Source organism: Echiichthys vipera (assembly GCF_963691815.1).
Source record: "Echiichthys vipera genome assembly, chromosome: 15".
Lineage (NCBI taxonomy): Eukaryota > Metazoa > Chordata > Actinopteri > Perciformes > Trachinidae > Echiichthys > Echiichthys vipera.
Genome location: NC_139840.1, coordinates 29,066,176 through 29,082,694, shown reverse-complemented (window position 1 = coordinate 29,082,694; position 16,519 = coordinate 29,066,176). Strand labels below are relative to the sequence as shown.

General features: G+C 42.0%; 1 protein-coding gene across 1 annotated transcript in view; it reads right to left on the bottom strand.

Moving 5' to 3' along the window:
* The window catches only part of LOC310957335 (xenotropic and polytropic retrovirus receptor 1 homolog), an 86,849-nt gene that overhangs the window by 15,250 nt on the left and 55,080 nt on the right, over window positions 1-16,519 (bottom strand). The window contains exons 3-7 of the mRNA XM_083927853.1: window positions 13,217-13,318; window positions 12,819-13,042; window positions 11,744-11,893; window positions 11,469-11,552; window positions 7,749-7,830 (exon numbers count right to left, since the gene is read on the bottom strand). Of these exons, the coding sequence (XP_083783979.1) occupies window positions 7,749-7,830; window positions 11,469-11,552; window positions 11,744-11,893; window positions 12,819-13,042; window positions 13,217-13,318 (642 nt within the window). The remainder of the gene's footprint in view (window positions 1-7,748; window positions 7,831-11,468; window positions 11,553-11,743; window positions 11,894-12,818; window positions 13,043-13,216; window positions 13,319-16,519) is intronic.

Below are 16,519 nucleotides of genomic sequence, written 5' to 3'. Positions count from 1 at the left end.
AGGTTGAATATGTAGAATCTTTATTAAAAGCTATATCTAAGAAAAAGGAGTACAGACTGAAAGTATTGCTTTTCCATGAAAAAAAAATATATATATTTTGTCTAAATTAATATTTTAAATATTTTTTAACAGGTTTGACAATGACTTTCTGTCCTGTTCTGTTTCCATGGTAGCAGCCAATAACGTTGGGCGTTGCTGGTTTCCAGGGTTGTCTGTTGTTGGGTGCAGCTACTGTAGGCTGGCACTGGGTGAAATGGAGTTTGCCAAGTTTTCCTACAGTTGCTATGGAGCCTCAGTGAAGGGTGAGTTATTTGTCACAGAAGCTGAGTGAGCGGAGACGGGCAAAAAATAATATACAAGCCAATATAGGCCAAGCATTCACTCCATGGACTAAGAGAAAGGAGAGAAACGCCATTAAAACGCACGCTCAAATGGCTATGTTTCTCCTTGATCGCAAACATCACTTTCATCTTTACTTAGCTGGAACGGCTAACACTGTTGGCTAACGGCTAACGCTAACTGTCAGTCAAACTCCTCTAATACTTGTCAAAATGGTGCAATTTGCTGGAGGGGATGGGTTCAAACAGGCTCAAATAGACTCAAGGCTCCTGTAGGCTACTGGACCTGGGTGCTGATCTTGAGACACGAGATGGCGGTGTTCTGCTCATTCTCCATATTCAACTTTACTATTATTATGTGTTAATAAGACTGTATGAGTGTTAAAAATAAAAACATCTATTGTTAGATTATGTGACATTAATGAACAGAAAAACATTAATCATAACCACCAGACCTAAAGCGAGAAGAATGCCTTGTTATAGTTAATAAAACCTTTATTATGAACTTATTAACATTTAAATAAATATATATTTAAATAGAGAGGGGGTGAGCTTGAGTGAATTTGAACCCGAGCCACTGTAGTAAGGACTCATATTCATACTACCATGGGAGCTACCAGGGCGCCCAATGCACTCATCAATAGTCAACTACATATTCACAACTCCTGTATCTTTAATGAACACCACATGTGGTGATAAGATAAGATTAATAAAATGTCTATGAAAAATTACAAATAAATATTATGTACCATATTTTAGCGGTGAGGAAGATTTTTCTTCACTTTCATGTAGATGGAAACCACATGTGACCATAAAGAGTACATTCTATGAAACATAGAAACATGTCTCTTTCTGGGATATGTTATCCCAGAAGCCTCCGGAGGCAGTTGCAAGGTACCGACGGGCCAGAAGGGCTGCAGCCTCTGCTCTGTCAGAGGCAAAGCAGCGGGTGTAGGAGAAGTCATGGAGAAGGACCCTTGGGTGGCACCAAATTGCTTCTGGAAAACCATTCGACACCTCTGGAGGGGGAAACGGGGAACCATCCAAGCTGTTTACAGTAAGGACGGGACCCTGGTGACGCTGGGTGGTTGAAGTAGCACTTTGAGGAACTCCTTAATCCGACTAACACGCCCTCTTTTGTAGAGGCAGAGCTGGAGGCTGATGGGAAATCATTGTCAACAACTCCACAGTGGCAAAGCACCAGGGATTGATGAGATTCGTCAAGAAATGCTGAAAGCTTTGGGTTTGGAGGGGACGTCTTGGTTGACACGTCTCTTCAATATTGCGTTTAAGTCTGGGACAGTGCCAAGGGAGTGGCAAACCGGGGTTGTGGTTCTCCTATTTAAAAAAGGGGACCAGAGGGTATGTGCCAATTACAGGGGTAAGCCTCCCTGGTAAAGTCTACTCCAAGGTGCTGGAAAGGAGGGTTCGTCCTATAGTCGAACCTCAGATTGAAGAGAAACAATGCGGATTCCGTCCTGGACGTGGAACAACGGACCAGCTCTTCACTGTCGCAATGATCCTGGAGGGGGCCTGGGAGTATGCCCATCCAGTCTACATTAGCTTTGTGGATCTGGAAAAGGCATATGACCGGGTCCCTCAGGAGATACTGTGGGAGGTGCTGCGGGAGTATGCGGTGAGGGGGTCACTTCTGTGGGCCATCCAATCTCTGTACACCCAAAACGAGAGCTGTGTCCGGATCCTCGGCAGTAAGTTATTCCCTGTGGGGGTTGGCCTCCGCCAGGGGTGCGCTTTGTCACCATCCTGTTCGTGATTTTCATAGACAGGAAATCGAGGCATAGTCGTGGTGGGGAGGGGTTGCAGTTCGGTGGGCTGAGGATCTTGTCTCTGCTTTTTTCAGATGATGTGGTCCTGATGGCATCGTCAGCCAGTGACCTTCAGCACTCACTGGATCGGTTCGCAGCCGAGTGTGAAACGGCTGGGATGAGGATCAGCACCTCTAAATCTGAGGCCATGGCTCTCAGAGGAAACCGGTGGATTGCTTACTCCAGGTAGGGAATGGGTCCTTACCCCAAGTGAAGGAGTTCAAGTACCTCAGGATCATGTTCACGAGTAAGGGGACGATGGAGCGTGAGTTTGGTCGGAGAATCGGAGCAGCGGGGGCGGTGTTAAAGTCGCTCTACTGCATCTTCGTTCCAACCCTCACCTATTGTCATGAAAGCTGGGTCATGACCGAAAGAAAGAGGTTGCGGGAACAAGCGGCCAAATGTGTTTTCTCAGGAGGGTGGCTGGAGTCTCCCTTAGAGATAGGGTGAGAAGTTCAGCCATCCGTGAGGAACTCGGAGTAAAGCCGCTGCTTCTTTGCGTTGAAAGGAGCCAGTTGAGGTGGTTCGGGCATCTAGTAAGGATGCCCCCTGGACGCCTCGCCTAGGCACGTCCAGCTGGGAGGAGGCCTCGGGGAAGACCAAGGACTAGTGTCCATACAAATAGCCTCAGGCTGTGATAAATGTTGCTGCTATCATCTGACAATTGTGCTTTCTCCCCTCATTCAGTTGTTTTTCCTCTCTGTCTCTGTCTGTATGTCCTTCAGCTTAAATATTCAAATATAAAAACGTCCAGCTCTTTGAGGACATTTCAGCTTACCTTCAATTTTTTAAAATGTATGTATTTATTATTTGCACAATAGAACATACACAATAAGACATAAGCAACATAAATAACAAATACAAAGGAAATTTTATTAAAAAAAATAAATAAAAGAAACAGATTGTGCTGGTGAGATTAAGAAAAACCCAAAGGGGCTTCTTAAGGGAATCTCACTTCAAGGGTTGTTAAATGTAAGAAAATAAAATGAAATATCATCTAATCCACAAAGGTATTGACTACAATGTCAGACGGGACGGCATTAATGGTTAACGATCGGTTAACAAGGGTCTCGTCAGAAAAAAGTACAAATTTTACATCTTTTTGACCAGAAACAACACAATGTGTCTTGTTTTTATAGTCATCTTTGTGGCTGCATGTGGTTCAAAGTGATAAAAGAAAAGAAAAAAACAGCCAGGTCGCATTTAATGCGACTTTGACGTCATTCTGACCCGGGCTGCAGTGTTTTGTATATGAATAAAGTTAATAGTTAAATAAAGTTGATTCAAAAAGTTTGCCACAGGCGGGAGCCAGGAACAGAATAAAAACAAACATGGAGGACAGCAGTGAAGCAGGCGGCCAGTGGAGGGACAGTGAAGTTTTTATTAAATTTGCCGCCACACACTGTTTTTATCACACGAGAAATCCCTCCCTCACTCACACAGGGCTACTCTTTTCCACCGGCAGACCAACTGCTGTCAGCAGCGTCACTAGCATAACAAACAAAAATCACTGTTTCAACTGCAGGATTTCAACGTCTTACTGTGCGCTTTCAAACAGTGTGTTATAGTAGTAGATAGTTAGCGCTTTTGAGCATGCCTCCACTCACCTCGGCGGAGCCTGAACTGTCGGACCTAAGATCCGAACTACGCTCCATTAAGGGCCTCCTGGATGATGTCCTACAGTGGCAATCCCAACTAGCCCGGATGGAGGCACTGCAGCAGACCGGTTCAACCAACGCTGCTGCTCCAGGCACATCACATCAGGCTCATTCTCCCTCCTGGGCAACCGTCCCCGTGCTTAGAAGATGAATATGATTATCCCATCCCGCTGTCCAACTTCTTCACCCCATTGGAGAAGCAAACGGAGCGAGTGGCCACACGTCCACACACCAGTCTGCAACAGCCAGCGCCGCTCAGTTCCCAAAACAGAAAGTGTCGCACTCCTCGAACCAGTCCACTAATGTCAAGGGGAAAACGTCTCAGTTCATCCCCTCCTTCATTATCTGATGCAGAGTCTTGGCCTTCTCTCCCTGCCCCCCAGTCTTCGTTCCCCCAGCTGGACACACTGTGCACTCGCGCCATCTCTGCATTTGACAGGCCACGAGTGTGTGCATTGTCACCGGAGGACAGTGAAGTGGCTTCGGCTCCGACATCCAGCGTCCCGGCCACCACCACGGCAGGTCTATAATCTCAGCCCTGCCATGGTCCCTCCAGGACACTGCACCGGTGAATCTGCTGGGCGCAACTGACGCTGATGCTAACCCGGTTAGCCTAGCTAGCACGGCAGGTCAGCTACCACTGAAACTAGCCGTCTACAGCAACAGTGCGGTAGGCAGCAATCTGGAGCTTTTGATAGTTGGTGACTCTATCGTTAGGTATCTGACTCTCCCTGGTGCTATTACCTATTGTCTCTGTGGTGGAAAGGTAGTCGTTTTAATCAAACTCATGCCGACGCTCATTGACCTGCATCCCACTGTTAATATTGTTTTAGCACACGTGGTAACGAATGACGTCATGGCTAGAAATTCCAGCAAATTGCACGCAGACTTGGAGTCCCTCTGCTACACAATTGAGAGTCTGGGGAAATGTTGTCTGTTGTCTGGCCCCATTCCAACTCTCTCCAAAACTCAGAACGCTTTAGTCGACTGTTCGGTCTCCATCACTGGTTACAAAACTTTTGCTCTGCAGCAGGGTATGATTTCATCTAACACTTTGATTACTTTTCGACTAATCCAAGCCTACACAGAGCAGATGGTGTACATCCTAACCGAAAGGGCACAAATCAGTTGACCACGAATTTTATTCAGTTTATAGCATTTTCACTCTGATATGCACCATGGCAGGACTTGATCCAGGCCTCTGTTTCTCCAAATAACACAGCAAGTCTTAACAACATGAGGCTCTCCTCAATGTTAGATCCCTTAACAATAAAACCTTCATTGTTAATGACACTATAACATCACATCAACTTGACTGTATTCTCCTCACTGAGACCTGGCTTGATGAGACTGGTAGTAAAGAGCTGATTGAATCTACACCATCTAATTTTCAGATCTAACAAGAAAGGTGGTGGTGTTGCTGCTATTTTTTCAGATATGTTATCATGTAAAAACATCTCATTTGGTTTCTTTTCTACATTTGAATATTTAGCTCTAATAATCGAATCTGTATATCCATGTTTAGTCCTCACAGTTTACCGCCCTCCAAGACTCAAAAAAGGCTTTTTTTCTGAATTTGGTGAGCTTTTATCTAAAATTACTGTTGAATATGACTCTATCCTTATTTCTGGGGATTTTAATATTCATATTGATAATGCAATGTATCTTTGTTTTAATTTCTTGAAGCACATTGAGTTCATGCTTGTCGCATGAAATGTGCTATATGAATAAATTTGAATTAACTTGACTATCATTAAACCATAAAGTCCTACAATACCGGTTGCCGTTGCCATGTTTACTTCTGTAAACACCGTTGTGGCGTGAGGTCATTAATGATCAACTGCGCATGCGGATCACTTCAGGAGCATGAGTTGTTCAGAGCAATCCGTAGACAGGCCACATTTAAAGAAGTAATGTGAAGAGCCAAACAAAAAATCAGATTTGAGCAATAACTCAGAATTGTGCATTAAGACCTGCAGTGTGAACGTAGCATATGAGTGTGTTTTGTGCTTCATCATTAAAACATTGTATTTATATGTAATTTTTTGTTCATAATTTATCAAACTGGTGTCCTTAACGCAGTTCGCAGAGGCTCTGGTTCAATTCAGCCTGGACCATTTGCCATGCAAGGCAAGTTTTTTTCTATAGCACCTTTCAACAACAAGGTTATTCAAAGTGCTGCCTGTCATCCGCTCTTTCTGTTTAAATATTTTTTTAAGTGCATAATTAAAGATTTCTTGTTTTCTGTTCAGATCAAGCAGCAGAAAAAAAACATAGCTTACTGTTAATGAATGCAAAATAATTAGGACACTTGGCCAGCCTGTAGTTTGTGAAATCAGGAAACACTGCAGCAGTACCATTGTGGGCGAGAAACAAACGTCCTTAGGCAGAAAAGAATAGAGAGGCTCTTGAATGTCAAGTTAAGCTTCAAATCCAGACGGTTCTCTGGACAAGACCAAAGTTATCTGCATTTACTGTCCATGTGAACTGAGTTACCACCGGAGAACGCTCAGTCTCAAATACCACCGGCTGGACAAACATACAGCTGATGCAGAGAGGCTCCTCTCCCTTGCAGCAATCTTTCAACAAATAAGGCACCTAAATGTGTGGCTACAGGCTGCTTGACATTGTGGAGGACGATGTGGAAATATTTCTCATCGCATCCAACGACTGCACATATGAACTGCATTGAATCCGCGCATTTTTGGAGCATGCTGTACCTTTGGGGCCATTCTGGAGAATATTCTGGACAGTATTTGTCATTTTGGATTGTTGCAATAATAATAAATGACATTTGCATAAAGTAGCATATTTGCATTATTAAAAACTTGACAAATATCCATTTAAGGTACATTTAGAACAGATAAAGAATGTAATAAGCATAACCATAAAGGCTAATGTTTTTAAAAATCTAAAACACAATCACTACATGATTTTGCCCAGTTTTTCATTGCTACTTTTTCTTTCAATATTATCGATGAATTCTGAGCCTATGAGTGCATATTAAACCAGGCCATGCTGTTTCCACATCACATTTTTCTGTTCAAACATTAGGATAGATTGACTTTTACTTATTTGCAAATGAGCAGAAAGAGCTAAAAAGCAAAAAAAAAAGCCTATTCCTCAACTCTATCTAAGTTATATAAAACAATAGCCACAATTAGAAAGACATACGTAGGTTTTAAAAACTCCAGAAAAATACACTCACTCATTCTGAATTTTGACCCTGAAACTACAATGTATTCTGCTGTGACCCATGCTCGCCAAGATATTGTAATTTTACATTTCTGGCTTGAACAAACTGACTACTCCAAGAATTAAAAACTGAGTCACCCGATGATTAAAGGTTGAATATGGAGAATGAGCAGAACACCATCATCTAGTCTCAAGACTGTAGTCACAACAACAAAAAATAATTCCAGCAGTGTTACCAGGTTCGTTGCAGAGTGTGTCAGCATTCAGCCTGCTCCATGTCAAGCGATGAATCATAATTTGGACTCATTAATCAATTTTACAACAGTATTTAACGCTAGCCAGTCTTCAACTGAAAGTCTTTTTTTGAGTGAAGTGGAATCAATTAGCTAGCTCTCAACTCAAAATGATTCCTTGTTTCTGTAAAAACAACGGACAACCCTGGCAACCAGCAACGTCCAACGCTATTGGCTGCTACAATGGAAACAGAACTGACAGAAAGTCATTGTCAAACCCGTCAAAATGTTTTTAAAATATTAATTCAGACTAAATAACAATACTTACTTACCCTCGATCTGTACCCCTCAAAACACCCCAAGGGTGTATTATTTAAAAAATATATATAGCTGATAAAGATCTACATATCTTTGATAAAGGTTCTACATATTCAACCTTTAAAAGTTTAAATCTTATGATATTCTTAGGTGGACAATTTTGAGAATTGTGTGTGTTACCTGTAATCACGACAGTGACTATTAAGACAAGGAATACTCCGCAGTACAGCCCGACTCTAAAGGTGGTCCACGCAGGAGCAGGCTGTAGGCAGACAGAGAAAGATAGTCAACACCTCAGAGCTGGACAAGGCAACAATTACAAAACCCTGTCACTCTATGATATTGATAACAATACTAATGTCCTGACTCTACTAGAGTTATTGAAAATGCTGGATATGCGAGACAGGTCAAATAACAGGGCCATCTTTCAGCCTGAAGATAGTTCTGAGCTTGTTGTTCAGTACACAAACCAATAAGTAAACTTTACAAAAGACCAAACTAATAATGCACTTAAAACGACAATTAGAACCTATTCTTAAAGTAGATGTCATGCATGGGATCAAAGAAACAGCAGGGTAAAGACATTCTTCTCCTCTTATTATATTGTATAATATTATATCCTTGACTCAATGTGTAATTTTAGAGATGGAAAGTGTAGAGATTGGATATGTATTTTATTGGGTGAGATAAAGTGGCTGCCATCTTCATAATGATCAGGTTATAATTTTAGTATTTTTTGGTAAATTTGCACAAAACACATTGGTGGATAGTTTCTGACAATATGCTTATGTAAGTTCAGGACATCTGTTCTAAGGTCTTTTATAAAGTCAACGATAAGTACTGACAGTAACTAGTCACTTGACCAATTACTGCATCCAAAAGTAATTCGTTAATAGGGAATGTAAGTTTTGCATTACTTTTAAATATCTCTAAATATTAATGTACAGATGGGCAAATTATTTAAATGTAGCTGTGGTAGTGTGGGACAAGACAGCTGTCAAATTTGATCGATGACTGTACCCAATATTTGGATGTAATAAGTAGAACAACATAAGCCTATTTATTGTACTCACTCACTCACTCACTCACTAGTACTTGTCCAACCTCAACAGCAGGAAGTTATTGAAAGCCGACCATACTTTAATCAATTTGCATCAAATTTCTCATGCAAGACAAGAGTCCAGTCCTGAACACACCTACACAAGTATTAATTCTGGATTTATTCTGTACTGTTATTTTTTATTGTTCAGAATTAGATAGAATGTCAACTGTGGCTATACCACTGCTGTACTAGCATTTTTGTTTTAAATTAGAATCAGAAATACTTTAATAATCCCAGGGGTAAATTGTTTTTGAACTCCGGCTATACACTCAACATATTTAGTAACAACAATATTATACAAATAACACATATTTGTAAAAACAGAAATATAAAATATATTTTATATATATATATAAATATATATAAAACTTTATATAACTATATATATATAAAATATCACATTTACAATAGTAATATATACAGATCATCATCAGATCATAAGTACTGTAATAACGTGCAAAGTACCGTAAAAATGAGCAAAGAACAGATTGTTTATGATTGAGTCCATATTACAGAGAGGGGATGGCAGACTCTCCAAGGGATGCATTGTATAGTTTAATGACCACAGGCAGGAAAGATTTCCTGTGGCACATCTGGGTGCGAGGAGTCTTCTGCTGAAGGTACTCCTCTGCTGGGCCAGTGTGTCATATAATATTGTTGTTACTAAATATGTTGAGTGGGAGACATTGTCCAGGATAGACCGGAGTCTGGACAGCATCCTCCTCTCTGCCACAGTCGTCAGGGTGTCCAGCTTCTCCCCCACAACATCACCGGCCCTCCTGATCAGTTTTTTCAGTCAGTTGGTGTCTGCGACCTTCAGCCCACTGCCCCAGCATGTGACAGAGAAGAAGATCGCACTGGCCACAACAGACTCATAAAAGATCCTCAGCATCGTCTGGCAGATGTTAAAGGACCTCAGCCTCCTCAGAGATTAACAGCTAACAAAGAACTTTGGCCCTTTTTGAAGAAAGCCTCTGCGTTTTTAGTCCAGTTATTTATTACTGAAGTACACCCCAGGTACTTCTACTCCTCTACAGTGTCTACAGGGACCCCCATGATGGAGACAGGGGTCACAGGTGTGACACAGGTCCCTCAAAAAGGCCGGCCTTCCACGTAAAACAATTGCACGAGAGGACAGGATTATGAGAAGACTCTCAATGGGGAATCGGTTCAACACTGCAGCTGGAGTTGGTCTCCAGTTCAGTGCTGAACAGGGCAAAGATCTGTCTCTGCACACTGTCTCATCGTTTAAGACAATTTGGACTAAAAGCCCACTCTGCAGTGACCAAATATCTCATCAAAAGAAAGAATAAAAAGTCTAGTCTTGCCTTTGCTGAGGAGCATGCTATGTGGACAGAGAAGAACTGGTCCAGAGTGCACTTCAGTGATGCGAGGATATTCAGTTTATTTGGGTCTGATGGGAAACAATGTTGGGCATAGGACTGGGGAAAGACTGAACCCAAACTGTGTAAAGAAGTCAGTTAAATTTGGAGGAGGAAGTGTCATGGTTTGGGGGATGTTTTCTGTAGCAGGAGTTGGGCCTCTTGTACAGCTACATGGCAGGGTGAATGCAAATGTTTATGTGAACCTCCTTTAGAAACATGCAATACCTCCACTGCAACTGTCTCATTATCAGCTGCAATTCTCATGCCAAGACAATGTCCCCTGTCACACTGCAAAACAGGCGAAGCAGTTCTTTGAAGCTAAGAAAATTGAAAGAATGAAATGGCCAGCCCAGAGTCTAGATCTAAACCCCATAGAGAATCTCTGGAAAATCCTTGGCAACAAAGTACTGTCTAAGAAACCCACTACAGTTACTGAACTGTGGAAGAGACTGAGGAAGAATGGACCAAGATCAAACCAGAGCAGTGTGAGAAACTAGTGATGTCCTGGGCGCAGATGTGCTGAAGTCATTCAAAGCTGCGGCCTCTACACTTCCTATTCATTTTTGAATCCTATAGCCTGAAGAAAACATTGTTAAAATTCTCTTCTGACACAATGGTTACTGTTCTCTAATTTTTCTCACTGTTATTTAAAAAAATATGCTAGTACAGCAGTGGTATATCCACAGTGGATATTCTATCAAATTCTGAACAATAAAAAACAACAACATTTCAGAATAAATCAAGAACTTATCATTTGTTTTTTTTAAATCATTTTTGATCTCCAATGTACATCTTAATATTGCCTCATAGTGATCCTACTGGCACAACTTAAATCACTTTCAATTATCCAAGATTGTCCTAAACTTATGAAAGTCGGTAGGCATATATAATTCCTCCAGAAGTACAAAAAGACTCTTGGAGCAATAGCGTAAACTCAACAGGGAGTCAGCCATTTCGAATGTAATGGTAATTTTTCGACTTTGACACGTGTCGTACTTTAACAAACTCCTCTTAGAAAAATAATAAGATTTGATTCAAAATGGTGGTGGTTTGTACAATCCTAAGACATGTGTGACCAAATGATACTCGGCGTTTGCGTCTTCACTGTATCGTGTGGGCGTGGCATGGAGTCAGTCCTGTTGCCAAACAAGAGGAAGCTGTTGTAACCTGATCATACATGTCCAATCTGCACCAGATTTATCATGCATGACAAGAGTCATGTCCTGAACACACCTACATGTCAATATTGACTCACAGTGATAATGCGCCCTATTGGCAGGATGAAAAATTACAAACATCATCGGGTTTAGATTAAATTTCCATTTGGGGTACTGGACTTCATTTATGTGTGTGTGTGTGTGTGTGTGTGTGTGTGTGTGTGTGTGTGTGTGTGTGTGTGTGCGCGTGTGTGACCTGTGCAGCTCCCAGGGGAGGTACCCTCAGCCTCTTCATGGCCCTCTGCCTGTCACCACCTTCCAACTCAGTTGTGACCAATGCCTGAAGGACACACAGGATTTAGAGGGTTGATGACTGATAATAACTGATTATATTGATGGCTGGTAAGGGTTTCTTACCATTACTGTTTTATTATTTTGACATTGTGGGCCTTGTACAACCTACAGCAATGCTAGAGAAGCATGTGTGAATTTGAGTGCTCTGACATAATGTCTATACATGTGTGTGTTCACCTCAGTCTCAGAGATGAGCTGTGTAATTTTCTTGCATGTGTAAAAGGGAGCCACTTCAACATGGGCCACCCTCCAGTCAGCACCCCTCGATGTCTCCAAAATCTTATCATGCTTCTTCAGGATCTTCCTGAAACCTGTGAAGTTCAGGTTCTATAGAGACACAGACAGGGAGAGAGAGAAAGGTGTGAACATGAGTCAGGGAAAACATACCATGAGAGGCTGGAATACCTAAACAATGAGCGAATAAAGAGCAGAGAACTCAGTGGAGCTGACACTGCAAACTGGGGATAATTCTCTAATCCTGATCACTTTAACAGCAGTCACACTACACAGTGTTTTGATCCATTGTATAAGCATATTGATTGGTGCAGCTTTAAGTACAATTTTTTTTTTTTTTTTTTTTTGGGGTGAACTGGTCAAACGGAAGTTAATCTTTATTGTTCTACATTATAGCAATGAGTTTTGTTATAAGTATCACAGCAGTAGAGCAGCCACACATCATGTCAGTGGGCACTGTGTTCAGATTAACATTGGTTGGCCTGTCTTCGTGGAACAGAGCATCGAATGATTTTGGCAGAGTGATGACGCAAAACAACGCATTTTGTGTCATTCGGGGGATTTCAGCACATCTCCGATACTCGGAACCATGGAGACAGGCCAAACACAGTTCATCTTAACATAATGCCCACTGCCATGACACAGACCTGGATTAAAATGGTTAAAGTATCCTTTTCAGGCTTACTGATACAGTTGTTTTTTTGAAGATTATTTTAAGTTTATATGCCTTCATTTGTAAGTAAAGAGGGGTTGATATGCAGTAAAGGGACAAATGTCGGAGTCGATCCCCGGCCACTGCAGTGAAGACTCAGCCTCAGTATGTTGGCCCTTAGTTTGTTCTTTCTTTTGATCAATGCAGTCCAGTAGACTGGAACATCTGATCAAGCTGTGTCAATTTGTCACAAGACCTCAGTGTTTCTTTGTTTGCACGTCTACTGTTGAGATCAATGCCCCCGCGACCCGACCCCGGTTAAGCGGTTGAAGATGAGATGAGAGATGAGATGTTGAGATCAAGCACCTGATAGTTCTGCAGCAGTATGAGGCTGAGGTAGAACTCGGAGAAGGCCAGCTGCAGGTCCTTTATGTTTCTGTGTTTGCATCGCTCCTGCTGTGACAGGGCAAAGACCGTCTTCCTCCTCCTCAGGCCCCGCCCGTTAGCCCAGCTCTCCCTCTGGGCATCCAACGATGACTGCAGCTCGTTTTGCAGCGTGGCAAATCGCCGCTGAGCCTCAGCCAACTTTTCTGGAGAGAAGAGAAGGAAAGAGATAAAGACGGTTTTGAAGGTAGAGAGACTCTGCAGGATAATATGTACAACAAATTGTTAGAGCTATATCTAAATAAGTGATTTCTATCTCTAAGATATAGAACTGTGTGTGAGTGAGTGTGTAAAGTAGTGGTAGTAGTTTCAGTCATTACCTGAGTAGAAGGTGTTGATCTTGGCCAGTTCTTTTTCACATGTCTGGAAGAACTTCTCCTCAAACTTGGCATAGTACCTCTTAACTGTATCCTCATCTGTGACTGCAGGAAATGAATGAGTTGTTAGATTAGTAAGCCTTCAAGAACAGAGTGAAGACTCTTTGTCTCACAGCACTAATTGAGCCACCTTTATGGACCTGAATGTAGACAGAAAATGAAGAGGAGGGCACAAAAGAAAGGCGAAGAGAGACCAGCAAAACCCTGTACTGTCCTGCTCTAAGCAGCAGAAGTAGCGGTGGAAAGGACGCCAGTCTATTGCAGGGCATATAGAGACAAACGGAGACAAACAAACCATTCACACTCACATTCAAACCTACAGGCAATTTAGAGTCATCAATCAACCTAACACCTGCATGTATTTGGACCGTGGGAGGAAGAACCCGGAGAGAACCCATGCAGACACGGGGAGAACATGCAAACTCCATAAAGAAGGGCCCAGGCCCGGATTCAAACTGGTAACCCTCTTGCTGTGAGGCGACAGTGCTAACCACCACACCACCGTGACGCTTGTTTATTAATAATAATATTCATTATTTTTGAACATTAAATGCCTTCAGTAAGATCTATATTCACCAGCCACTTTTTTGGATACACCTTGTTAGTACCGGGTTGGACCCCCTTTTGCCTTCAGAACTGCTTTAATTCTTCTTGGCATAGATTCAACAAGGTACTGGAAACATTCCTCAGAGAGTTTGGTCCATATTGACATGATAGCATCATGCAGTTGCTGCAGATTTGTCAGCTGCACATCCAGGATGCCAATCTCCCGTTCCAACACATCCCAAAGGTGCTCTATTGGATTGAGATCTGGTAACTGTGGAGGCCATTTGGGTACAGTGAACTCATTGTCATGTTCAAGAAAACAGTCTGATTTGCCCTTTATGACATGGCGCGTTATCCTACTGGAAGTAGCCATCAGAAGACGGGTACACTGTGGTCATAAAGGGATGGACATGGTCAGCAACAATATTCACGTAGGCTGTGGCGTTGACACGATGCTCAACTGGTACTAATGGGCTTAAAGTGTGCCAAGAAAGTGGTCCCCCAGACCATTACAACACCAGCCTGAACCGTTGATACGAGGCAGGATGGATCCATGCTCTCATGTTGTTGACTCCAAATTCTGATCCTACCATCCGAATGTCGCAGCAGAAATTGAGACTCATCAGACCACGCACGGTTTTCCAATCTTCTATTGTCCAATTATTGGTGAGCCTGTGCGAATTGTAGCCTCAGTTTCCTGTTCTTAGCTGACAGGAGTGGCACCCGGTGTGGTCTTCTGCTGCTGTAGCCCATCCGCCTTAAGGTTCAGCATGTTGAGTGTTCAGAGGTGCTCTTCTGCTTACCTTGGTTGTAACGAGTGGATATTTGAGTTCCTGTTGCCTTGCTATCAGCTCCAACCAGTCTGGCCATTCTCCTCTGACCTCTGGCATCAACAAGGCATTTGCACCCTTAGAACTGCTGCTCATCGGATATCTTTTCTTTTTCGGAATATTCTCTGTAAACCCTAGAGATGGTTGTGCGTGAAAATCCCAGTAGATCAGCAGTTTCTGAAATACTCAGACCCGCACGTCTGGCACCACCAACCATGCCACGTTCAAAGTCACTTAAATCACCTTTTTTCCCCATTCTGCTGCTCGCTTTGAACTGCAGCAGATCGACTTGATCATGTCTACATGCCTAAATGCATCGAGTTGCAGCCATGAAATTGGCTGATTAGAACAAAGAGTTGGAGATGTACCTAATAAAGTGGCCGGTGAATGTATATATTGGTATCAAAATTAAGTTGTATATGTTCTTCTGTCCACCAGAGGGCAGTGTATCAATGTCATAAGGCAGGCAATGATGTCAGAAGAAAAACACACTGTCAGGACTGTTTTTTTTATTAAAAGTCGAGGCCTTTCAAGTGTCAAACATTGAGCGTGACAGTCACTCTTTTTCGGTATTTGGTCATGCACTCCCGCCACACTGTATTTCTCACGCGTAAAAACAATTTATAATATGCTACAGCAGCGGCCAGCCAATTCAAAAAAGAATGGGGTTACACGATAGCCAATCAGAAAATAGCACTGTTGTATCTGGGTAGGATTTAAAGCAACAAGCAATGAAAAAAAGGATATGTTATCCTGGTATTATACACAAAATTAGGTGATTCTGTTACAACCACTGGAGCGCAGAGCATCACTTTGAGCACAGAGGAAGTCATCTCCTGTTCTAATGTTCCATTACAACAAATTCACAACTCGACTGCTGTTAGAAAATGTTGCCCAGATAATTAGCATCAGTTTTTCAATGCTGGGTGAAACACCCCCATTCCTGACTGACGCTAACGTCACCTACAGGAGCCCAGACGGACAATAATAGCCTTGCTAATGAGCTCGCGATTCACAACTTCACCAGGCATAAAAAAGCCTCAGAATCTGAACTGAAAACAAAGTTTACAAGCAAACTCATTTACAAAAAATAATAAATATAAATAAATATTAAGGGCTGCCTAAAATATGTTCAAATATAATTTTTTTATATTCGAATTATATTCAAATATTGAAGTTTAGAGTCAAAGCCCTATTCTGTATACAAGGAAGGCAGACGTTTTTTCCTGACAGAGTAGTACTTGTAAGCACTTTCTGACTTATAAAGGCTTTAGACTGTAACAGTGATCTTGTACGTTTACTGCATGTGAGCTGAGCTGCATAAAATTTTGTTTGCAGTCTATGTTAGACAGTATGGTAATCAGTTATCCGACTGTGTAATGAATACCTGGTGAACTGTATTGCTAAAATGTTGCTACACATGCACACATAAATACAGCACAATAGTGCTGTTCTTTCATTTTGTCTCCATCATTTTGGTTTGTGTGTTGTTTTAACTGGAGTTTTAAAAAAACAAGTCAGAAATAAAATTTTACTTCATAAACCATTAACATATATTGTCTCCACTCTCTGGCACTGCCTCAGGCAGCAGCTTGTAGCAGCAGCTCCCGTCATGTTTTTTTTTAACTTTGACTGGAAATATAACACCGACACTGTACAAGAATGGGATTAGAAGACTATTTATTGAGGAAGCTGAGATTCTTCAATGTGTGCAGGAAGATGTTGGAGATCTTCTACCAGTCGGTTGTTGCCAGCTCCATTTTCTTTGCTGCTGTGTGTCGGGGCAGCAGCAACAGAGCCAGTGACACCAACAACGGACTTGATAAAATCAAGAAGGCTGGCTCAGTACTTGGTCTCAGGCTGGAGTCAT